We start from the raw sequence: 25,476 nt of genomic DNA, 5'->3' as shown, positions 1-25,476 counted from the left end.
GTGTGTGTGTGTGTGTGTGTGTGTGTGTGTGTGTGTGTGTGTAGTGTGTGTGTGTATTCGGGCGGGTGCGAGCATGAGAGTGAGTATGTATGTGCTTGTATACTTTCGTGCGTATGTGCGCGCCAGTGTAATAGATATGTAAGAAAGAGAAAGGTGTAGCGGTCAGGGAGGAAGACAAATTCTAACATAATTTTCCAACAAACATGAATTACATCAAGAAGCAAAAACACACAAAAAACAACAACAAAACAACAACAACAACAACAACAGCAGCAGCAACAACAACAAAAAGCCTTGGATGCCCTTGAGAGCTTTGTTCATGACCTTGCTCAGCTCGGCCTCCTGTCTCCAGGAGTAAGCACTCTGGGGACAGGCAGGTGTTCCAATAAAAATTGTTATCCTGAAAGTGAACAAGTAAAAAAGGTTGATAAATTCTTTTGATGACCTCTGTGTATGAATTAAGTGCTTTTATATCCCCCAACGATATAATTTGAATAATTAAGAGGCGGGCTTCCACAATGTCTGTCAGGGCCAATCCGGGCTGAGAGGTTTCCAACAACCTAGCAAAAAACTCAAGATACTCGATTATTTAAATACCCTCCCCGCTTGTGAATCGAACTCGCGTCTCCTGTGTGCAACAGTCAAACGCCTAACCGCTACACCAAAGACGCTGATCCTTTTTTTTTAAAAGAGAAAATTGATCCTTCGAAGATGGAGAGCTGTGCTCAAGGGGAAGAGTATAAAGGAAGCGAAGAATAAGAGACATGTTCAACTAATTAGCAGACGAGCACAACTGGGATCATAAGTTCATGATTGTGGGTAAAACAAGCGTAGTTTGACTCCGTCACATCCTGGGTGGCTGGATTGGGCCTACGTGGACCAGACGGGTATGTATAGTTTTTTCAGTTTAAATATACACATAACAAGTTCAAAGACTGCATAGAAAGACCAAATTACACCTAGCCAATCCAAATATACAAATGACGTCATAAAAAGTCATAATACAACAATAGCAAGTTCAAAATGTAAACATAGAAATCTCAAATGTAACACATAGCAAATTCAAATGCCACATAGCAAGTTCAATAAATGTAAAATGTAAATATGCTTGAACTAGAGTAAAAGGAGGCTAAGTGGGTGGTTGGCGGGTGCTCTGGAGTGGTTTGCTCCTTCTTTCCTATCTAACATATATCATCCTGATCTCTCCTCCTTTTTTGTGTTTGTTACTCTCTTGTAACACCTCTAATCTTCGGCACTTATCTGACCATATTGTGTTGCAAGTGCCGTAAAACTCTTACTAAAACTAAAAAGGAAGCTATAAGTATAAGAAGTGTATCAAGGTAAGAAGTAAAAGAGTTTGGGGTTTTTTGGCCTCGAAAAAGTTCGACGTAAGCCGTGTGGTGCCACAAGGAAGAAATCACGTGAAACGAAAGTAATAGTTAAATTATGTTGAAAATCGAAAAAAACAACCTCACATGTTTAACAGAAACCAATGGTTATGATACAAATCAACATACTGCCGTTATATTGTAGAACTAACTGAGTGAAATCTGAAGCCAGGCTTACTTTTGTTTACTTATTGTTGCACTACAAAACGCTGGGGCTTATAGGTTTGCATTGATCTGAAGGCTGCTGCCATTTTCACTATAGTCACAGCTTATGTTTTTTGTTCCATCATCTGGGCAAGTGTGAACATCCTTTGTTGATGAGTCAGCTGAGTGAGCATCTGGTCTTTTGCTTCACTGAGCCACGGTTTCAAATCGTATTTCCAAATTCACAAACGTTTTCGTAGATGTTAAGAAAAGGTGTGTAGGGGGTAGATATTTTTTCCCCAATCTATTGATGAGTTGCCATTTAAAGCCTGCTTTTGTGCACGAGCATTGTTACATACAAAGCATACTTCGTTGTGGGGATTGTTGGACCAGTTTTTTAGAAGGATGGGCTGAAAGGAAAGCTGTCATTCCCTCTTCTTGAAAATCGTGAAAAACCAGGCCACCCTCGTCACTGACTGCAAATTAGGCCCCTGTGGCATCGTGCAGTTCGGTCCCCTTCGACCCTGCATTACTAAAACAAAGCATTGACCACTCCGTGCTCTTCATCGGTTTGTATTCGTCAACGGCTTGCTACCAGCTTCCTCAATAAAGGCCAATCGTACCGCTAAATGTTCTGCAAAAGCCATGCTGCATATTGGTGTCTTATTGCTTCAGTCCTATCTGAATTTCTTTCCGCGGAAGCATCCTCGGGTTCGTTTTAATCGTGATCTATTCACCTTAAAATTAAACTGCTTATGGTTGTCGTCAACTCTGTTTGAGCACATTAAAATGGTATTCACGCTGAATAATCTTTGTGGAGGATATTTGCTCTTGCTATGTGGCATTTAAACTTGCTATAGTGTTACATTCTAATTTGGTATTTGTACATTTGAATTTGTTACGCACTAAAATTTTCTATTGTACATTTGCACTTTTTGTGAGGTGAGAAACTTTCTATGTGGCTTTTGAACTTGTTATGTGGCATCAACGATAGCACATAACAAGATGGTCCACTCAGCCAAAAAAGTGTCCGCCGGAAGTCCGCTCTTTGCTTCAGATGGCGCTGCAGTCTGTTTTGAAGCTCTCTTTAGTTTCTCCAGAAGAAGAATAGGAATAGCACTTCCTTGCGTGCGCAGATCGACTGCTGTTCATCAGCTGTTCGGGTTCGTTCAGTGCGGAGTTTTATTTTAATTTTTATTTTAAAGACCTCTCGCCTCTCATTCTAAAGTCAAATTAACCGAAGAAAAACAGTCGCCCTCTCCTCCGGAAGAGGTTTTTTTGTCAGCGAAACCATTTTAAAAAAGCGTCGTTTCGAAATTTGAATTCTTCTGTATTCAAATATTTGTTAGTTCTATTTTCATTTTTTAAACACAAGTAGGGTAACTCAGTTCGCAAAGGGTGCTCATTTGCAAAGAGGACGACACCGAATTTCGAGGACACTTTTTTAATTGGCTCAATGAGAGGAGTGGGCCCTCTTGTTATGTAGACTCTTTCGTGGCATTTGTGATTTTTATGTGTAAATTTGATCTAAACCCCCCCCCCCCAACTATATAAGGGTCGGTGGATGGACTGTAGGGCATGCTGAGGGGGCAAATTGAGAGGAAGACCAGGGCTAGGAAGTATGGACATCAGGACAGAGCTAGGAAGCCACTCGTGACAGGTCTCTAAACCACCAACTGAGCATGAGATTGATGCAGACGCTGCAATATCTCATGGTACAAATGAAGAAACGATTATATTAAACGTTGGGAGGAGCTGTACATAACAGGGCAGAGAAAGTAGCTTAATCTAGGTGCTTTCTTTGCCCTTGACACTACAAGATGATGATGATGATGATGATGACGGCTTCCTGGATCTGGGTCCTGTGTCAGGTCCACGCATGCCCAGTTCATCAAACCACCACCATCATCATCATCATCATCATCATCATCATCATCATCATCATCATCATCATCATCATCATCATCATCATCCTCTTTTACTCGTGTAAATGGTTTAGGCAGCCGAGAAGGGCTCTCCACCTATCTCTTTCCAAGGCGATCTTCTCTACCTCTAGCCAGAAATGCCCCATCAGTTTGAAATCTGTCTTCAGATCTTTTCCCATGCGCTTTCCTCCTTTCTTCTTCCCCTGAAGATTCCATCTCAATACTACCCGATGGTTCACTCATGTTTCTGAGATTCTAGAAAGCATATCTGTCAAAAATGTTCTTGGCAACATACTCAGTATAGAGTATCTGATCGAATTCGGGAAGTGGTGCATATTTTTGGAAAGAGTAGCCAATAAATCACTTCTATTTGAGAAATGAAACAAAATTATGTTTCGTCAGTTTTTGGTACTTTCCTCTTTCTTCTCGTTCATCTCTAAATTTACTTCTCAGTCTCTAGTGGTTAAGGCTGCTGTTCGCTGCAGGCCCTCCAAACTCTCCTGGAGTTCTGGGTATCTCTGCCTAGAGTAGGGCCAATATTTCCTCGAGAATTGGACAGGCTTGTAGTAGATGGTTTCATGTTTGGTTGCCGGTTTCGCACTGACACTGACATTTCTCCGTGTAGATGTGGAGTACCGGAATGACATCTATAAAATGGTGCAGGAATTGCCACAGGAAAAGTGTTTTTATTTTAAAAAGAGAGTGAATTCTTTTGCAGATATGAGTTTTTGTCTCCACTTTCTCGAGGATGAACGCTGAGCTCTATAAAAGATTTTGCACGCCAGAGTTTGTGCGTGTTGTGCCATGAGAAGGCGACCGGCGCCGGTGCGAGCACCATGGGAAGACACACGTCAAAATTTTGGGTGGTATTGCTTTGGCAACGGCTTAAAAAACTATCGATACATTGCAGTTTTTTCCCAGAACGATACTGCCTGTATTTCTTCATAAAAGCAAAGCCTGTATGATTTATAAAACAAAAGCTTTACGTAAGTAAATCCATCACACATTGGATAACAATCGTTTCATTACTAATTTGTGAAAACAGTTTGAATATAATATGCCCTATTGGTTTGGTCGAAACTGAGACAAGTTTTCCGATACTGGGTGTAGAAAAAAAGTCCAGAATCGATTTTCAGTGAAGACATCACTCATCACGTCCCATTCGTCTCGTCCCCGTCTGTACTTTCTGATTCCATCGCTCCGTCTTTGTTTTCCAAAACATGCCACGTGAGGACGAAAAACGCAGAGAGAGATCTCGAAGTAAAGGAAAAGGAAGCAGGTAGGTATAATCTCCGTGAAATGCTTAAGAGTATAGATCTAATAATAATAATAATAGAGTCTAGACCAAGATCTCTAGATCAGCTCGCCCGTCAAAGTCTGACGATGGCCAATGCATCTGCAGAGGATATTAAACTAAGAGAAACCCTCCCGTCTCATAAAGGGTATTATTTTGTAGCTTTTTATAGGTTTTTTAGGGCCTTGAACACGATTTTGGCATTGAAAAACGTCGCAAATTGTTAGTTTAGATGTTACGGCACTTTATTTCAGGGGGGGGGGTGAGACCCCCCTGAACCCCCCCCACCCCCCATCTGACCTACTACACTGCTATAACGTACTCACACGTCAGGGGGAGACCCCCTGAAACCCCCCCCTAATGTCTATAAAAGCATGCATTATAAAAAATATTCTAAAACTCAACCTTAACTAAAAAAAACTGACCTTATTCGTATATCCGACGGCACTAGAGTGGTGAAGGAGCTGACTTCCGGTAGTGGATGTGACGCAAAACGGGAATGCTTCTATAAAAATACCTACTAATTTTCAAGTAAAATAGAAAAATTGGAAGAATTAAATTTCAGTTGAGATGACTTAGATCTATGGCTTCTGCTGTGGCCGATGAGACAAATTCTGACGCATAAAAATTTTGGTAAATTTGTAGAAATACTGCCGTCTCTGAAACTTAAAGTGTATTATTTTGTAGCTGTAAACTATAGATTTACTAGATCTAGATCTAGAATCTAGATATCTAGATATCTATCTAGATTCTATATCTAGATTCTAGATGTAGAGATCTAGGTTTTTTTTTAGGGCCTTGGACACGATTTTCGCTTTGAAAAATGTCGCAAATTGTCGATTTAGTTAGATGTTACGGCACATCATTTCAGGGGCCACACTTCGAGCATTCAATAGCTTCAATTCCACTTGAGGATGTGTGCAACTGTCGGGCTTGTCGAGTAAAGTTTGAATTGTATAATTAATCTATTTCGAGTCGGCAAGGTATTCTCGTCTGTGATCAGTAATATGAATGATTATTATTGAATGTGCCCAATAAGCGGCTCATCCAATTAATGGAAATACCCTAGATCTAAGGTCTAGAATCTTAGATCTAGATTCTAGATCTAAATACGGACGTTGAATGTTAACAATTCAATTACATGTGTGGTCCAGCAATTAACCCGTCAACCTTTTGGATACAGTGACTCGTGACTCTAATACTTAACTAAGATGGCAGGGTCTAGGATAGAAGAGTGACACCTCGGTGTGGTAACGGTCCACGGATGTCAAAAGAACTAAGACTAGATCAACTATCTGTGACAAACGCACGGTTGGTTTTGGAACGAGAAAGAGAAAAAAAAACATAACAAGAAGAAAAAAGGGGAACAAGATGCCAGCAGCGAGGAAGGAAAATACTGTCTCAATCCCATACTCTTACATTGCGTAACCCCATTTTCTGGGACAGAAAATAAAGAACTAAAAAAACCCAGACCCCGATCCCCCTCTCCCTCCCTCTCCCCCCCCCCCCCCGAGACATAGATAGCTGGATTTGGCTGGGTAAACTTGAAACACGGCGACTCGTCAATAACTGGATACCCAGACTCATCAATACATAAATTGACGCCGCTGCTTACTAATAAATGGGTAAAGAACGACATCAATACAAGGACACCGTGCCTCATCAATAAGTGAACAAGGTGCTCATCAATAAATGGACACCGTGTCACACTAAGAGATGGACACCATGCCACTTTAATAAATGAACACCACGCCACATCTATAAAATCATAACTTTATGACAACGTTAATCTAAACGATGTGCTCCCAAACCCCCTAATCCCACCCCAGGAAATCTTCCCACAGCAAGCGCAGCAGATCCTCGTCTCGAGGTGCCATCCATAAGACGATGTCCGCTAGCCGGACCAGAGCCAGTGTCCACAAACTCATCTCTGGCGCCCCAATGAACGCAGTGCTGGTGAGTCCAGGACTGGGGCAACCGTGTTTGGTTTCTGCTGAGAGAATTGTTGAATCTAAGGACACGTGTAGTTCTAATGTCTCTGTGTATATATACTGGAAAAAAGTGCAACCCGAAGAAAATATGACCACTAACAAACAATATACCAAGTTGAATCCAATTTTGACGTAGAAAAAAAGCTACACGATTCAATCTAGGGATTCAAAGACAACAGTATTCTCTTGTTTGTTGTATTGCCTGTTGCTTGGTTATTTGGTTTCTGTCTAACGTTTCTCTGACGCCCTGTACCCATCTTTTCCTTGGCCAGCCTCTTCTTCTGTATCCTTCTGCTTTCTGATTGTATGCTCTCGCTGCTGCAACTTTGTCTGGTGGCGGGCTTTTCATGTCCAAACCATTTTATGTAGTGTTTATTTATAGGGATCGAGCCAACTTGTTCTCTGACTATCTATGATTTTTTTCCAGTAATGGGCACAGCCATTAACAATCAACGACAAATACATGTTTTCCTGTAACGTCAGGGTCCCGCCCTATGTAGTCATTAAATGCAATCAACGACAAATAAAATGTTACCTGTAATTTCGGTGCACAGCCCAAGGCAGTCATAAACGATCAACGACAAATACGATACTTCCTGTAATGTCAGGGAACTGCCTTTGGCAGCGGAGTGGCCGCCAAGATGCTTCAGGGCAGGGAATATAAAACAGGGCAGTGGACAGCGGTGGGCGAGGACAGCAACCCGTGCAAGAAGGAACTGGACGACTTCGTCTCTTTGGCTAGGTAATCTTTGTCGCAACCACACAACTACAGGCACGACTTGTGCCTCCAGATGCGCTTTAAGATATAATGGAAGACAAGATATTTGCAAGTCATTAAATCATATCAGATCATGTGTCACGTCGTATGACACATTATATCATATCATCCCACCCCATCTCATCATAATATATTATGTAGGATGTAACATTTTGACTGACACCTTTTGTCATGGCTGTTACAAACAACTCGTCATAATGTATCGTAGTATGTCCGCAAGAGCTGTGCTTAGTCTCATTAGCATTCTACAGCAACCATAAATTGAAAGGCAAGAAAGTCTTTGCGCTAGTGTACATGCTTGTGCCTATACATGTGTATGTGTATGGTAATGGTTGTGTGCATATGAAAGTATATGTATGGCTTTTTGTATGTATGCCTATGCGCGTGCGAGCTGGTGGCTGTGTTTATACGTGTGTATGTGAACGAGTTTGTGTGTGTGCGTGTGTGTGTGTGTGTGTGTGTGTGTGTGTGTTTGTGTGTGTGTGTTTGTGTGTTTGTACGTGTATGGGATTTTGTATAATGTGTATGTGTGTGTGCGCGTGTAGACGTGCCTATTGCTCATCCTCAAACTCAAAACTCTCCCAATCAATATATCCACAGCAACCAGCTTACAGAAGCCACCACCTGTGTCAAAGCTATCGAGCACTTAAAGAAATGCGTACTCACCAACCCAGGTATACTTTATTCCCAACAAGAGAATAGTACCGTAAAAAGTGTAACAGGGATGGTTATTTGTGCTTTATTCAAAATTGGCAGCCACTTGTGTGGCGCCGAAAGGGAAGGAGGGGGTGACAACAAATCTGAAGTCATTTACCAAGTCTTCGTTCTTTGGGTGTTTTTTTTTTAGTAAGGTTTTACGGCCCTCGCAACTGCATAAGGTCATATGAGCGCCAAGAGGTGGATATCAACAAAGACGTCCAAACGGGGAATCGGGCCTACTCTGCTCACTCCTGTAGCCACAACGGTACCCAAGTCTGCTTCGACTATCTAGGCACCCCGGGAATAGCAGTTCGCAGGAGAGTGACAAACATACAAAAGAAGTTGAGGAAAAAATGGCGATAGTAAGGATGAAGACGGAAGAAGCAGCAGTTCCCCCTTTGTTGTTCCGGCATTGTATGAGCATGACATTGATACATCTGAGGGATAAAAAAGTTTGGGAATCTGCAGGGGAAGACAACGTTTTGTAAACACCAAGGTCGTCTCAGCAGGATCAGCTCACTGTCAAATTGTTGTGGGGTTGAGCCTTGACAATTATTGGGCCGTCGATGGAGAGGGGACGACTATACCAAACTAAATTCTAACTAAAAAAGAAGTATACAGTGGATTATTTTTGGTCTCTAAAAACTAAAATTTATGAAACGCAGGAATGTGCTTTTACAAGAAGACTTGCCTCACCACTCAATTCTCACATCTAGCAGTGAAGAGGTTAAGTTGTCTTGTTTTTATGACAATTATGATGTTTAATACCCTCCCAAACACAGATTTGGTGGTCTAAGATCGATAAGAGTAGGCTTCGACCGCCACCCGGGCAAAATTCAAAATTTCCTACCAACTGAAATAGTTTAATGTGTCCCACACGCTCTTATGACCTTATGCAGTTGAGAACGCTGTAAAACACTTACCAAAAAAACTCCCAAAAAACAAAAATACCCCCCCCCCCCCACACACACACAAATGTGTTATTTCCGACTTGGGATCAGTAGTATGGGGTGTGGGTGGTTGGCGGGTGTTGTGGTGTGGTCTGTTTCTTTCTTTCTTTTTTTTCTGTCAAACATCAATCGTTCTCATCTCTCTTTCTTTTTGTGTTTGTTACTGTCTTGTAACATCTCCCCGCCCCCCCGCCCCCCACCTTTTTGGGGGTAAGTGTTTTACAGCGCTCGCAACTACATAATGTCATTTTGAGCGCGCGGGACACACTAAACATTTTCAGTTGTTAGGGCATTAAGAATTTTGCCCGGGTGGCGGCCGAAGCCTTATCTTATCTATTTTGGACCACCAAGGTATCTTTAACTCGCACAGCTTGCACAAGGGATCTCCGGGATTTTTTTGTCCGTCTCCGAGAAGGCAAGGTGTAGATCTTCCTTACCATAAGATCAGTTGTCTGGCTGAAAGACAGCACTAAGGGCTGCAGAAAGAATCGGGAGCCCAGTGGAGGGGGCAAAGAAGCTGAGGGGGTGGGGGCAGAAAGTTGAGACAGAAGCAGACGACAGAACATTGTTAAAGAGCAGGAAAGGATTTAAAAGGAGAACATTTTGAAAGAAGAAAATTTTCCGTCCCTATCCGGATTTGAACCAGGGACCTAGTGAATGAGAGGCGAACACCTTCACTTCAAGGCTACGAGAGCACCCTAACACCTCTAATCGTTTGCACTTGTATAACCTAATTGTGTTGCTAGTGTCGTAAAATTCTTACAAAATCTAAGGGAAAGAATAAACATTTTGGAAAGCATGCTTGTAAGATTTTAAAGGTGCGTACATTTCCCCGTATCAGACCCTATCCGATTATTTAGAAAGCCCATTCACAACGATGATCAAATCAGGTGTGCATATCAAAAGACTTGTCTATTCCTTCCTTTCTCTCTCTTCTCTTCCCCCCCCCTCTCTCTCTCTCTCTCTCTCTCTCTCTCTCTCTCTCTCTCTCTCTCTCTCTCTCTCTCTCTCTCTCTCTCTCTCTCTCTCTCTCTCTCTCTCTCTCTCCCTCTCCCCTTCATTGCTTGACTCCTCGATTCATTCCCAGCTTATTTCGGCAAGTGATCCCTGGTCGCTAACTGGAACATCTAAAGGTGAGTAGACCATGGACACACGTGCCACATTTGGCTTTACATTGTCAGGCGCACCGGCTTTTTTGTTCTACTGATGGGTCTCTATCTTGTGACTTCTAGGAATTCACACTCATCTCATCATCATCATCATCATCATCATCAGGTGCCTTGCCGACTGGAGGGGGCGATCGTGGACCTCCACTTCACTCTGTCTTACGTTGCAGCGATGGTGTCTGTCGTTCTTGCTGTTCCCAGCCATGTTGTCAACCGGTCCAATATCTTTTCGCTCTGTCTGCGTCTGCCTCTCTTTCCATCAAACTTACCTGTTGTTACAATATTCTCCAAAGCTTCTTTCCGCTATGATTGTCCAATGAACTTCGCCTGTCGCTTTCGTATATTCGTCATAAGTTACTGTATGCATTTGCTTCAACCAAGACTTCTTCCTTGTTTTTCTGTCCATGAGATACGCAGCAGACGTTTTGCGAACCAAAACTCTACCGACTTATCTGATACGCATGCTGACATTTTCTTTTTAATAATTTTGTACACCAGTAGTTTCCTATATCAACATATTATAAGGCTTTGAACATCTTGCTCTCCCTAAAAAAAAAAATTAAAAGCAAGCGAAGCAGCGGCAGACAGACACTTATTTGAAAAACCTGGACAGATGGTTGATGGGAAAACACCAGGATAATTTAGGATGTTTAAGAGTGTCCGAGAGGAGAAATAAATGGAGAACCCCAATCACCGATGTTTGTTTCAGGTCGGGAACTTTATGATGAGTTCCCTAGATCCATTGAAAATGTTCTGTCTATAATATTAATGATTATTATTATCATGTTCCAACAGTGTCAGCGTCCTTACAAAAGAATGTATGTTGGTTTGTTGCGGTGTCACGACAGCCCACGAAAGCAATGGCAGGCGTTAACACAGATATCTAATCTTCGATTTTCCCGAACAACATTTAGTGATAACACTGCACTTGACAAAACATAATTTATCTTCGATGTTATCGAGGCTCGTATGGAGTGGTATGAGGAAATAGAAAGATATACTGAGACGTCAGTCTATCTGTGAATCTATACGAACTATAGCATGATACATTTATCTCTTGGGTTTATTTCTGTTCCAACAAAGACACGTCAGCTTTCTGGAGCTACAAGTGCTGTCCTGTAGTCTGCCTTAACTCCAAAGTATGGAAATAGCATTTTACTATGGCTATATTATTGCTCTTATCTGTTTCATGTTTTTTTGTACATTCAGAATTCAATCTTTCTTGTAGGCCTGCTACTTGTGTTAAATTAAATTAATGATTTTATCTGTTCAGCCGATAGGTATAAAAATATTACGGGATGGGTGAACATCTCTTTCAATATTGTAATGGTGCCAAGAAGCAGAACCTATGAATTCAATGTCCATAGTAGTTAGGAGGAAGCCAAGTCCGGGGAATATAATAATATAGTCTTGAAACTTCCCAAATAAACCAAGGTCAAGGACACCTTGTTGGAGGTTCCAAGCGAGGTCACCCTCATGGTAGTCCGGCATGGCTGTTGGGGTGTGACCTTGAGCAAAAGACGATAACAAGCACGCAAGAAGAGTGGCCAGATTACATGGCGTGTTTGGTTGTATTTATAACGTCTTGGGTATTGTTTGACATGGACCAACGCTCGTTCTTTTCATTGTAACCCACATTTCAGCATCAACATTTATTCATTCATTCATTCATTTATTCATTCATTTATATATTCATTTGTTCATTCATTTGTTTATTTGTTTGTTTATCAAGTGTACGGTTCAATTGATGGATCCTAGGCATTTTCTGATGTCAGACTAAAGGTGTAGTTTAGTTTTATCGGGTAGTTTAGTTTTATCTAGTTTGTTTGTCTGGGTTGTTGTTTTTTACAAACTAAGTCAAAGCCCTACACGTCTACCAGATTCAACAAACAAATGCTGGGAGGAAGGAGCTGCGAAAACTCACAACTATGGCGTCTATCAACACCGAAGCTTTGAAAATAACTCAAGAACACGCGTACCAAGGTCAACGTTGACAGCGAGATATTCATGTCTTCTTCTACAAATTAAACGTATTGTCTAAAAATATGCAAACAGATTTACGTGTTTGTTTTTCACAAGTTACTTTCTATCCATCCATCGATCAATCCATCCATCTATCGACAAAATTATAACCCCCCCCCCACCCTCCCCCAAACAAACAAGCTCGGGGTTGTTGTTGTTTTTTTTAATTAAAAAAATAGATTCTACGCCGTTGCCAACCAAAAACGAGCGTTCGATTCTCTGGTGGAGAAGTTTTATTTTTATCTGGTATCTAATCTCCTTCTAGCTGCTGGTGTGCCGGGTTCCACCCAACGCGGCTTGGCCAAAAACTGTGTCAAGGGGGGCGTAAAATGAGATTTATAATCAGTAGAAATACAGAGACTGAGAGACCGAAATACACTTAATGATTATACTTGTATGAACCGGAGTGAAGGCTCAACACCTTCATGCTGTGATTGAAACGTGATCGCTGGTTTGCTAAAAAAGCATAGCGAGACAAGTTCTCCAACCCCAAGGTCGAGGTGCAAGGTGGGTGGTTGGCCGGAGCTCTGGTGTGGTTTACTTCTTCTTCCTATTAAAAATCTACCGTCCTTGTCTTTCCTCCTTTAATTTGTGTTTTACTATCTAGTGTCACTTCTAATCTTTGGCAGTTACATTACCTATTTTTTGTTTTAAGTGCTGTAATTTTTGTACCAAAACTAAATTAAAGTTAAAGGTGGATGCCGTGTCCAGAGACGGTGTTTCTAGCATAATTACCTCCCCCAGACTGGCGGCCCTTATTTATTAATATGGAAAAATATTGTATATGACTCTTTTCATCTATTCAGACGGTCAGTTTAGCTTAAGATGGTCTCACTGTTACTGTTATCCCCATGCAGGTTCTTTTCATGACTAATTCATGATTAATATTAAAAAGTATTGGGGAACAGCCAATTTTTCCTAGAACCATGCACAGTCCTGATCTACTAACTAAAAACTATCTAAAGCCTTTGTCAGATCGATGAACGCAGTGTAGTGTATGTGATGGCAGTTGTTGCTCCCTGTATTTTTTGTAGCTGGTGAATATAAAATATGTCCATGCTTGAACGGTTTGATCTGAAACCGCTTTGGCTCTCTGGTAGGACTCTTTCTGCTAGTTTCTGGAGTCGCTTCAGGATGATTCTAGCAAAAGCTTTTCCAGTGATGCTTAGAAGTGAGATACCTCTCTAGTTGTTGCAATCAATGGGAGAGCAAACATTTACGTAAATGTATTTACATTTGTTAAAACCCTGCATACCTGTAGGTGTTATCTAGGTTGACGTGTAATGACCCTCCAGCCTTCACGGTCGCAAGCTGCAGTGGCACATTCTGCTATACCCAGACCAGTCCATGCCATAATGTCCATCCATTTCACTATTTGTCTACCCCTGGATCTCCTACCTTTAAGCCCCTCTTTCTACTTTCTTTTTTTTTAATCAATACGAAACGGGCGTTAACCACGCTTTTCGCAAAGCAAAGACTGAATAACTTCTAATCTAAACCAAAGATCTAATTTGTTTAAAAAAGTGTGTTCGTCCTCCAGACATCTAGACAGGCCATTACCACTCAATCACTCCCCCATCTTCTACCACATCTTTCATTTGTCCTCATGCACTTTGCCACGACCTCTTCCTATCGTTCCTCATCCCTTGCACTTACCCCCCACATCCATCTTTTAGAAATGTCATCCTATAACAGCAGCTGACTCCCCCCTCCCGCCTCGACCCTGCCCCCACTCCCATACAACCCCACCCCTTTGGGGAGTTAGATAGATAGATAGATAGAGAGAGAGAGAGAGAGAGAGAGAGAGAGAGAGAGAGAGAGAGAGAGAGAGAGAGCGATACAGAGAGAGAGAGCGATACAGAGAGAGAGAGAGAGAGCGATACAGAGAGAGAGAGAGAGAGAGAGAGAGAGTGAGAGAGAGAGAGAGAGGGAGAGAGGGGGGGGGAGAGAGAGAGAGAGAGGGGGGGGGGTGAGGTGAACAGGCTAAACCATACTTGGAGTGAGATTAACACAGTTTTTCCTTGAGGAGATGGTCTTCTACTTCTACTTCTAAGTAAAGGTTAGGAAGTCTACTTTTAAGTCTGAACCATTCAGCACCACGCACATTTCCTTAGGTCGACGCTTTTGAGAACTTTTACCAAACACTTCCGGTTCCATTACAGACACAAGGGCAATGCCGAGAGGCCGGGGGTTCGGAGGTGGGCGAGGATTTGGCAGGTAGTGGAAACCTTGCGTTGGCAGTGACAGACGAAATCTCTGAAATCATTTCTTTTAAAATATAAGAGCTTTTACACCCTCATCGACACAATTTAGATCATTTAAGAAGCGGCTTTAAACTTTAACCCTGCCTGTCAGGACCAACGTAGACTAAAAGTAAAAAAGTAAAAGGGATACTAGATATAGATCTAGATCTAGATCTAGATCTAGATCTATATCTATATCTAGTTCATCTAGATCTAGATATCTAGATCTGGATCTACATCTCAGCCTGTGAAAGACCGAGATATTCGACAAAAAATTTCTTCACCCGGGAATCGAAAACGGGTCTCATGCCTATGATGGCAAAACACCTAATCTCTATAGCCTACTACAGACGCCAGTTGGTTCAGTATACCAAGCAGACTAAAGTTTGCTCTTAACAGCGCCAAAAATAGGAGGCCTACAAATTATTAATCATATTATGTAAAATTATAATTATATAGGACTCACAACACTGAACAGACCACCTTTTATTTGACGGGGAGGAACGAAAAAGCGTCCGGTTTGGGTTCCAAGATAGATCATAATCTCAAGGAGTTGTGTTGGACATGTTAAAATGTTTACTTTAAAGTTTTAGAGTGAATTTTACAGCACTTGCAACACAATATCATAATAATAATACATAAGTAGCCTACCCGAGATTAGATGTGTTGCAAGATAGTAACGCACAAAAAAGGAGAGAGATAAAGATGATTATACGTAGATGTTTGATAGGAAAGAAAGAGCAAACCACACCGTATCACCTGCCACCCACCCACACTTAAACTGCTAGTGATGGGCATAATCTCAACGCGTCAGTGAAGGGTATGCATCAGAGGAGCAAGTTAACGACTCCAAACTGTTGGATTACAACTTCTAGCTCCGTTTATTGTCAGTTTATGTTATACATAGTATATCGCTACTGGGTTCCTGTGCCAGTTTATGTTACATATAATATAATACATAGTATATCGCTACACTACTGGGCTCCTATGTCAGTTTATGTTATATTATATATTTATGTATAACATCGTTAACGGGTTCCTATATCAGTTTAAGATAAGATTCTTCTTTATTATCCAGATACTGGCAAACACACACACACACACACACACACACACACACACACACACACACACACACACACTCACACTCACACACACACACACACATACACACACACACACACACACACACACACACACACACACACATGCAGACACACGCAGGCTTACAGTCACTTGCCTAATATAAATGAACAGTATTATAAACAAAAATAATCTTAAGGTTCATACATACTCAATGTAATTGTTATGCATGCTCTAAGGTTATATGAATACTTGTAACGTATTTTGTATATTACACAGTATGTCGCTAAAGGGTTCCTACATCAGTGTATGTTATACACACAATGCATGTATAATATATCGCTTATGGGTTTCCTCTGTCTGTTTAGTTTATACATACATATATATATATATATATATATATATATATATATATATATATATATATATATATATATATATATATATATATATATATAATATATATATATATCATATCGCTAATGGGTTCCATAGGACGTGGTTGGCGGGTGCTCTAGTGTGATTTGCTCCTTCTTTCCTATCAAATATCTATCGTCCTTATCATTCCTCCTCCTTTTCTGTGTTTGAAAGAAAGAAGGAAAGAAAGAAAGAAAAGAAAGAAAGAAATGTTGGACCATTGTGTTAAAGGCCCTGGTTGGACTTATCAACCCCTCAGTGGAACTTTTCTGGACTTATTTTTCGGGGGTTGGAGGGAAAGGGGGGGGGGCGGGTGCGAGACTCTCTATCTACATGGGTAGGGCCTAGGTGGCTCTGAGGGGTAGGATAAATTCTGAGAACTCGCCTTTTACATGATCTTAGAGCGGTGATAAGGGAGTATAATGAAATCAAAAGAACACAGTAGGCTTACTCAAAGATTAGAATGTCGAAAACTAAAAGAAGAATCGAACAATGGCCATTAGCACCGAAACCCATTAATTTTAGTTTTAGCAAAAGTTTTACGACACTTTCAACACAATAAGGTTATATAAATGCAGAAGATTAGAAGCGTTTCACAAGAGTTAAGGAACCACTATCGAGAAAGGAAATTGCTGCAGCTAAAGCATCACTAAGTCCCACAAGGCAGCTGGTCCTGACCATATACCACCAGAAGCCATAAAATAGATAAAGATACATCAGTAGAAATTCTCAATGTTCTTTTTTGTTTTTGCAAGTGTTTTACGGCACTCGCAACTGCATAAGGTCATATGATGAGCGCACGGAACACATTAAACGTTTTCAGTTGGTAGGAGATTTTGAATTTTGCCCAGGTGGCGGCCGATGCTCTACAGTATTTGAAAAGGTTTGACAAGAGCAGAAATACCACCAGACTGGAAGGTAGGTCCCATAATCAAGCTTCTAAAGAAGGGAGACCTTAGCAATGGTTACAACTACAGAGGCATTTCCCTCCTTTCCATACCTGGGAAAGTCTTTTACATGATACTCCTGGAGAGAATCAAGCTGACAACAGATGAGAAGCTCCGAGGAAACCAGGCAGGATTCTGCAAGAACTGATCATGTGTGGACCAGATCACTACTCTGTGCATCGTGGTTGAGCAATCGATTAAATGAAATTCACCACTTGTGGTCAACTTCATTGATTATGAAAAGTCATTTGACAGCATGGACAGGGAAACTCTTTGGACATTCATGCGGCATTAAGGAATACCTTACAAAATTGCCAATCTTGTGAAGGTTTGCCAAATCTTCTATGAAGGACAACTCTTAGAACCATTCCGGGTACAGACAGAAGTGAGATAAGGATGCTTGCTCTCACCTTTTTTCTTCATACTGGCAATTGACTGGGTCGTGAAAGAAGCCACTTGAGGCAAGCGTAATGGAATACAGTGGACCCCTTGGCAGCAGCTGGACGACTTAGACTTCACCGATGATCTTGCACTGCTCTCTCGCACACATGCTCTGATGCAAGAAAAGACCAAGGAGCTCAAAAGCCAATCAAGGAGTGTTGGCCTATGTTTACATCCTGGCAAGTCCTGGAAGAAGTGGGCTCCTTTATCTACCCCGCAAGTGTCATCGATAATAAAGGTGGAACCGGGGCAGATGTAAAAGCAAGAACTGCCAAGGCATTGTCAGCATTCAATCATTAGCAAAAGTCTGCAAAGCAAGCAACATCTCACTGCGCACCAAGATTCGACTCGTTTCTTTAACTCCAATGTCAAGTTTGTGCTCCTCTTCGGCTGCGAAACTTGGAAGACAACAAAGATAGTACAGAATAAAGTCCAGACTTTCATCAGGAGATGACTTAAGAGGAAGGATTGAATAAGAAATGAAGAGCTGTGGGAAAGGACAGGACTAAAGAGAAGTAAAAATAGGACTAAGAAAGTGGCGATAGATGGGACACACTCTCAGAAAGCCCAGGGGAAACATCACAAAACAGTCCCTGCTGTGGAACCCACAGGGAGCACGAGGCAGGCGTAGGCCACGGGAAACGAGGAGATGTATGGGAAGGAACATGAGAGAGATGATGCTCACTTGGAACGAGCTTGGAAATAAGGCCCAGGACAGAGATAGATGGAACTTATGGAAGAAGCTTGTATATGTGGCCTATACCCTGCCAGGGGTGAAAGGCATTGATGATGATGATGGTGATTAATGTTTGTGTATTTATGTAAGCCTATAATTTAATAAATTTCCCAATGGGATCAATAGAGTGGAATTTGTTACATATTACTGTATTTCAAAAACACACATGACTTCTCCATCCTCACAGATCGCCCTCCCCGCCCAGACGGTCCCAGCGACCAACGCCTCCTCCACCACGGCGGCCACCGCCCCCTCGACGCCCCGCCCCCTACACCCCACCAAGAGGGGGCGGGGCGGGGATAGGCGGGGTTATAGCTGGATCGTTCATTGGCTCGGCTCTGGTGAGTGTATACATCTTTTCAACAATTCTGACGTGTTCATCAGACCATCGTTTGTGTAATATACTGCTAGAGCTACACATGCCGTTTTTAGTTTAGCTTGAGTTATAATTTTAAGGCACTTGCAATGCGAATAGGCTATATGTGCCGAAGATGACCTTGGTTAACCCAAGCCGGCAGGGTAGAAGCCCACCCCTAAATGATATAAAATAGTGTGAACAACTACTATAATCTTTATCTGAAGAACCCCCCCCCCCCGGAAAAAAACATTAAAAATTAAAAAGCATAGCCCCCCCCCCCAAAAAAAAAAAAGAAAAAAAAAAGAAAACCGAACAAAAACTAAAACAATTAGGATAAGCATTACCCTCCCCTTTTCCTCAAAGCTGGGTGTAAAATTAAGCTCAGACAAGACGAAAGAGGAATCAAGGAAAGAGTTATTCGACTGAACTTTTGTTAACTAACACATATTATATGGTGGACAGTCTCCCCCCCCCCCCCCCCCCCCACACACACACAAACACTTTCCCGTTTTTGCACAATAAACTGTGCATCTTTGACGTCTCTACCCGAAAAATTAATGACCTTTGCTCTCTCTCTCTCTCTCTCTCTCTGCCCTCCCTCTCTTTCCTTGTGTGTGTGGGTGAGTGTGTTTATGTGTATGTGTGTGTGTGTGTGTGTGTGTGTGTGCGTGCGCGTGTTTGTGTGTGTGTGTGTGCGTGCGCGCGCGCGTGCGTGCTTCTCTTTGATTAGTAACAGATTATTTGATTTTGAAACTCTTGTTCTACTACCCATGCCTGATTAGATCTACGTCCCTCCACCAACACCTTATTACGTCACTGCCTCCACCCAAACCAAAACCTGATTACGTCACTCCCCCCTTACCAATGCCTGATGACGTCTCTCCTCAGGGCAGCGTCCTGGGGAACGCCATCTCGTCGCGGATGTTCCAGGGCCGTGACCCAGACACCGGTCAGTACGTGGACGACGGGCCGGACAGGAACCCCTGCAGCAGGGAGCTGGACGTCTTCTTGGCCTGTGCCCGGTGAGGGTTTTTTTGTTTCTTTGTTTGTTTTTGCCTTTTCTGGTTTGTTTGTTTTTTGGTAAGTGTTTTGCGGTGCTCACAGCTCATATGAGTATGATCATGAGCGTGCGGGACACATTAAACATTTACAATTTGGTATGAATTAATTTAGAATTTTGCCCGGGTGGCGGCTGAAGCCTACTCTTATCGATTTCAGGACCACCAAGGGATCTTTAAGGTGCACAACTTACACATGGGACCTCCGAGATTTTTCGCCCTTATCCAAGAAGGCTAGGTTTAGAGGAGCCAAAGAATAGCCCTAGAAAGGCTGCAGAAAGAGCCCAGGGAAGGGGGAGCAGAAAGTGGAGATGAGAGCAGACGACAGAACATGATTAGAGAGCATGAAAATTGAAAGGACAAAGTTAATTTAGAGAAGAAAATATTCCGTTGCTGTCAGGTTTCGAGCCCAGGACATATTGATAATTGAATGAGAGGCAAAGACTGAAACTGTAACCTCAAGACCACAAGAGCCCCAGCCCTGTGAGTAGACACAGCGGTACAAAAACATAATGTGCCCAGGAGGAAGATAATGTTGAGTGCAACCTACATGACTCTTGACTCTATATCCTCTGTGATGGTTAGATCCTACTTCCTTTCACCCCTTTTTTTCTTTTTGTGTACTTAACGTTTCCCCTGCACTAAAAATGACTGTCATTTCGTCGGCGTGCTTCTCTTCACTCAAACAAGATTTTTCTTCATTTCCCAATGAATTTACCCCTTTCCACACTTCTCCCTGGGTGGTTGGCGGGTGCTCTGGTGTGGTTTGCTCCTTCTTTCCTATCAAACATCTATCGTCCTTATCTCCCCTCATTCTTTTTTATGTTTGTTACTCTCATGTAACACATCTAATCTTCTGGCGCTCATATTACATTATGCAGTTGCGAGTGCCGTAAAACCTCTACTAAAACAAAAAATACTTCTCCGCCTCTTCACCATCTAGCTACGCCGATGACGTGTCATACTGCCAGAAAGCTGCCGATGCCCTCAAGGAATGTGCTGACAAGAACAAAGGTGAGTGTTTGAGTTAACTTAAGCTTTAGTAAGTGTTTTACGGCACTTGCAACACAAAAAGATCGTAAAGTGCCGAAGAATGCACATGTTTTTAAGAGAGTATCATACAAAGAAAAGAAAGAGGATGATACGGATGACAGACATTGGACCAAGCTATAATATTAAAGTACCCGCCTACCATTCACATTCAATATGTTTGACACTGGGTAGAAGGATGGTACCACGGAATACATTGATAAAAGGATGGTAAACTTCTGAATACTGAATAGAAAATCATTGGTGAAATAGCAGTGTGCTCATTGAACCCAGATACTGACACGACTTATACTGGGTCAAATAAGACATTTTTTCAAGGTCGCATTTCACAAGATAGCTTCTCTTGATAGCCGCAGCTACTGTACAGTGCACAGTATATTCTCTCCTCATCAGGAGAGGAACGGAACAGTAGGGAATACATCATGTACATGTATCTTAAACTCTGTCCATTATCTGCAAGTGTTGACAGGCAAGATACCAGTGCCATGGGCTAGTTCCGTGCATGCGTGCCTGTCAATAATGTGTGTTGCTTAGCCCGTCTTAGTGCGTGCGCTTGCGTGTGTGTGTGTGCATGAGTGCGAGTATGAGTTAGTTTGAGCATGGGAGCGCACATGATCCTACGCAATGTCGAATAAAAGTCCTCGTTCAACAGAGCGTCAAAACAATATTATCATGACAGGGAGCAATAACTAACCCATAAATTTTACAAACGCCATTTCAGATTATTTCCAGGATATGTGAGAGACCAACATCGCCCAATGATGAACAACTGATCCCGCACTCCAACTGGCACAATACAAAGTCATTAACAGATTCCTCACCATCCAAACGTGTCAGAACTGATACACATGTCAACGATCATGGTTCTCCATTGATTTCTCCGCTCAAACGATCTAAAAAAAAAATCCCGACATCTTGGTGTTTCCTTGTCACCCATTGGTTTGAGTTTATCAATAAGTTAACCAAACACTTTTCTCCAAACTGTAAAGGATTTACTAAAATAAAGTCTTGTCTAATTATTTACCAAACAAAGAGAATAAAAAACAGTCGAACACTCGGTGACTCTCAGTGTCTCTCATACAATTCTTTATTTTCTATAAAATTTTACAATTTTTGTCTACCCCAAAACCAAACATTTGAACCAAAACTCACAGAAGAATACATCATAGAAATTTTGTACATTCGGGAGTCATTATGAGGTGGAGGTTTAATCACCCTGCCACAAGGTCTCCTCATTATGTGCCCCCACCATGGACCATCCCACATTTGTGTACAGTGCAGTTGAACACTAGGATCAAGACAGACAAAAACATGGGCATGAAACTTTGGAGCACAATCAAGCCCAAAAAAGATTCTCCACGTTGGGTTTACATTGTAAAGCAACGTGTACATCTGAGAAAGTCATTTGCAAAAAATCTCTGTTGCCACTGAAATAGAGTAAATGAAAGTTTTCCTGGAACAAAAATGCAAAACAAAATTGACATCAGGAATAGGGAGAACAGCATGCTGAAAAACAGGGGTGTCATCAACGGGACAGGATTCGCATGGCAGGCAAGGTGGGGCAATGTTGCCAACTGTACTGTAACTCAGTGGGAATGTCTAACTTCTACGGAAAATGTGTTGATAAAGAGAGTGGGAAGAAGGGGGGAGGGAGGGAGGGCAAGGGAGAAAGGGAGAGAGAGAGAGAGAGAGAGAGAGAGAGAGAGAGAGAGAGAGAGAGAGAGAGAGAGAGAGAGAGAGGAGAGAGAGAGGGAGGGAGGGAGAGAGAGAGAGAGATAGATAGAGAGAGAGAGAGAGAGGGAGAGAGAGAGAGAGAGAGGGAGAGAGAGAGAGAGAGAGACTGCTCACACCAAAAACGCTTCTTTTATTATTCCATAAAACAATTTTTTTAAAACCTACCATTACATGGTGAAATTAAAAAAACCCTGTTTTGATCAGTTTCAAAACCAACACAAGCAGAATCTTTATCTTTTTGTCTGATAAGAACATTTTGACCTCTGATAAAACTGCCTATGTATCCACATGTTTGCACAACTGTTATAATGCCTTATCACTAAGTATCATTTGACAGTTTTGTCACATCATAAACTTTCCATAATAAATCCCTGTTGGACAACGACATATAAATCGGGCACTATCATCGCATCAATCATCGGCTGTGCTTGTGGTTTTCTTTGTGTTCAGGGCAATGTCCTTGACCTTGCCTAACAAAACAGTCATGGAGTTGGCCACGTCTTTGAACTCGGGCAGATTTTCTCCGTCGGGATCGGCCTTCAGCTTGGCATGTCGGACTACGAGGTCTGGAAGAGAGAAAAACAAAACAAAACTGAGAAAGAGAGACGGTAGAGTTTGAGCCGAGGACTTAGTGTTACTTGTAAGACAACAGTGACTTGTGGGAAGGTCTGGGAATGTAGGCCTACTGTCAGCCAGCTGTTAAACTGTGTTAAGCCCTAGATTTACAAAAAAATTTTAAATAGCAATTTCTTAATCTGTGTACGCTCAATAAACATTTAGTCGAAATTCAAATTCTAAGTCCTTATGAAGTTGCGAGTGCCGTAAAACTCTTGCTGAACTAAACTAAAATTCTAAATGTAAAAAAAAAAAACCAGGAAAAATACATAATCTGCGTACAATTGTTAAAATAATGAAATAGTTTCTTTCTCCGGAAAAATTTCGCCATCTGGGCTTGGTGAATTTGAACAACTTGGCAACAGTAGACTGATCTGACTGGTCCAGTCTGTATGATCAGGGTAATAACAGGCCACGGGGAAAACCAGACTGGCTGCTTTGCATCCAAATATCAAGACGTCTACATCTAGCCCTCTGGCCTTGATGAGCAACAGAATTACCCTCCCTTCTGGTGAGTGGCAAACAGCTGTTACAGACCCTACAGTTACCTCGACAAAGCTTGGTTTGCACACGTGAGTCAGACTGGACACAGTCAAAGCAGTGAAGAAACCTGGCCAGCAAGGTTACTGCCATTCCACAAATTGGCAATTTTGTTAGATGTCCGAATACTAGGCATTCCCATCCAGAACTTCAAACTCACATTTTAAGCCACAACAAAATTAAGCTGTGAATAATGTCTGGCAATAACCTTTAACCAACTGACCTTGCATCTGGGTCAAAACCTCTAGTTTGTCGGCCTCTAAATGTGTGGTCAGGAACTGCAAGATGGTTGGGACCAGGCGGCCCGGGGCGTGAAGCATGCATTGGGTCACCGTCTGGAACAAGACGACCACACAGAGGTGAAGGGTCATTGCGGGGTCAGTCTCCTCCCGCAGCTGCTCCGACAGACTTTGGCGATGATGGAAAACCAGCTGTCTGTGAGGGGGAACAAAAGAAATACAGTCAAATTAAAAGATATCGTCTTGACTTTTGATTTGTAATTTGATAAAGCAAGACAGCTCAGGCTCACCACTTGGGAAATAATTTTCTGGTTAAAAATCAGAACTGAAGTCTGGTGTTCTCTAAGAACAAGCTGTATAAGCATCTAGCCCACCTGAGAACCAACTTTTTTTTCAATCTCCCTGACGAATTCTATTCTGCAATGATAATAATAAATACGGAGGCCTAATAATTAACATTATGTGGCACACATCACCGCTCAACAGCATGCTCTTCGTGCTTTACAATCTATATCATTACCCCAAATGACTCCAGAACACTCTGAAACTTCTTGGCTTCCCATGAAGCATACAGTGCAAGCATCAGGGAAACAGTGGGATCCAGCGACCTACCTTTCTTTTCTCTTGTCAGGTTTTTTCAGCAGGATGCCCAAGTGGGCGGGCCCGCAGAGCGTCTCGAGCTGAGAGAAGAAATCCTCCAGGCTCTGGCCGCTGAGCAGACCGTGCAGACGACTCAACGCCTCCTGCAGCTCTTTGGGCAATTGTCCGATCAGTCGAAGCCGAGCCTGGGAAATAGAGGGTTTATTAGTACCTGTTTTACACCCTCCAACCCTCTCCCAACCCCACTTCTGAGCCTGGGAAATAGCGGATGTCTTAGTACAAGTATAAAATCCCTCATTACCGACCTTCCTAAGAGTAGACTTGCATGTGAGCCTCAACCAGATTGTTTGAAAATTTTGCGCACCCCCCACCCCACCCCAAATAAGAGCTTTTGTGGGTGTCATAAGGAAGGACTTCCGAGTAACGAGCGACCACCCCAACAAACACAGAAGAGACCTGACCGTAACCCTACCCCTAGGCCTACCCCAAAAAAGAACCTGCAACGGTTCTCATGTAAAAAGGCCAGCACATGTCCAAAATGAAAAAATTTAAAAATTTAAAAAACTACACTCCAAAACAAACAAGGAGCATAATATGGCCTACATCTCCATTGCTATAATTGGGTTTGATACAATAACACAATAGAATTGAAATATGAATCCTCCATATATAGATCTAGTAATCTAAATAAATCTAGATCTAGATCTTGTAGAACAAATGAATAGGAATAGGCCTTGAACTAGAAATCCGCATCCGCTTCCGAACAGAGGGACTCAGCTGAGTCTAGATCTAGTGTAGCTAGTGTAGATATCTCTCTAGATTCTAAATTTATAATTCACGCACCTGATGAAATGCTTTTAACCAACATTAATATTACAGCACAACCTATGATAGGGTTTGACACAATAGAATTGGAATATGAATCCTCCATTGAGGATCTATATAAATCTAGATCTAGATCTAGATTCTATTACAAGTGAGTCGGACTTGAATGAATCCACACGATCTGAACAATTGAATTAGTCAACAAACCCAATTCAAAATGGCCGCTCGAGCAC

General features: G+C 42.0%; 3 protein-coding genes across 3 annotated transcripts in view; 2 read left to right on the top strand and 1 right to left on the bottom strand.

Annotated features, from left to right (window-relative positions):
* The first annotated feature begins 4,509 nt into the window (after positions 1-4,509).
* LOC101850634 lies at positions 4,510-12,387 on the top strand. The gene is made up of 6 exons (XM_005093136.3): positions 4,510-4,736; positions 6,581-6,707; positions 7,351-7,484; positions 8,121-8,194; positions 10,257-10,302; positions 12,216-12,387. The coding sequence occupies exons 1-5, from the start codon at positions 4,678-4,680 to the stop codon at positions 10,271-10,273; spliced, it is 411 nt and encodes a 136-aa protein (XP_005093193.1). The 5' UTR covers positions 4,510-4,677; the 3' UTR covers positions 10,274-10,302; positions 12,216-12,387.
* A 2,135-nt stretch (positions 12,388-14,522) lies between these two features.
* LOC101850402 (coiled-coil-helix-coiled-coil-helix domain-containing protein 10, mitochondrial) lies at positions 14,523-22,139 on the top strand. The gene is made up of 5 exons (XM_005093135.2): positions 14,523-14,574; positions 18,412-18,565; positions 19,471-19,604; positions 20,584-20,654; positions 21,412-22,139. Exons 1-5 carry the CDS (start codon positions 14,531-14,533, stop codon positions 21,429-21,431), a joined length of 423 nt encoding a protein of 140 aa, XP_005093192.1. The 5' UTR covers positions 14,523-14,530; the 3' UTR covers positions 21,432-22,139.
* A 418-nt stretch (positions 22,140-22,557) lies between these two features.
* LOC101850149 (E3 UFM1-protein ligase 1) overlaps positions 22,558-25,476 on the bottom strand; it is a 20,024-nt gene continuing 17,105 nt past the window's right edge. The window contains exons 14-16 of the mRNA XM_005093134.3: positions 24,431-24,603; positions 23,803-24,014; positions 22,558-22,990 (exon numbers count right to left, since the gene is read on the bottom strand). Coding sequence (XP_005093191.2) covers positions 22,836-22,990; positions 23,803-24,014; positions 24,431-24,603 — 540 coding nt within the window. The 3' untranslated portion in view covers positions 22,558-22,835. The remainder of the gene's footprint in view (positions 22,991-23,802; positions 24,015-24,430; positions 24,604-25,476) is intronic.

This window comes from Aplysia californica, unplaced genomic scaffold (assembly GCF_000002075.1).
Source record: "Aplysia californica isolate F4 #8 unplaced genomic scaffold, AplCal3.0 scaffold00058, whole genome shotgun sequence".
NCBI classification, from domain to species: domain Eukaryota; kingdom Metazoa; phylum Mollusca; class Gastropoda; order Aplysiida; family Aplysiidae; genus Aplysia; species Aplysia californica.
This window is presented reverse-complemented; position numbering and strand designations above follow the sequence as displayed.

Excerpts from the sequence above, each read along its gene's own strand:
- LOC101850634 (XM_005093136.3), top strand. The coding sequence starts at position 4,678 with ATGCCACGTGAGGACGAAAAACGCAGAGAGAGATCTCGAAGTAAAGGA. Across the intron at positions 6,708-7,350 it reads CCCCAATGAACGCAGTGCTG|GGAACTGCCTTTGGCAGCGG; the intron begins GTGAGTCCAGGA and ends CTGTAATGTCAG. Across the intron at positions 7,485-8,120 it reads GACTTCGTCTCTTTGGCTAG|CAACCAGCTTACAGAAGCCA; the intron begins GTAATCTTTGTC and ends ATATATCCACAG.
- LOC101850402 (XM_005093135.2), top strand. The coding sequence starts at position 14,531 with ATGCCGAGAGGCCGGGGGTTCGGAGGTGGGCGAGGATTTGGCAG. Across the intron at positions 14,575-18,411 it reads GGTGGGCGAGGATTTGGCAG|ATCGCCCTCCCCGCCCAGAC; the intron begins GTAGTGGAAACC and ends CCATCCTCACAG. Across the intron at positions 19,605-20,583 it reads GTCTTCTTGGCCTGTGCCCG|CTACGCCGATGACGTGTCAT; the intron begins GTGAGGGTTTTT and ends TTCACCATCTAG.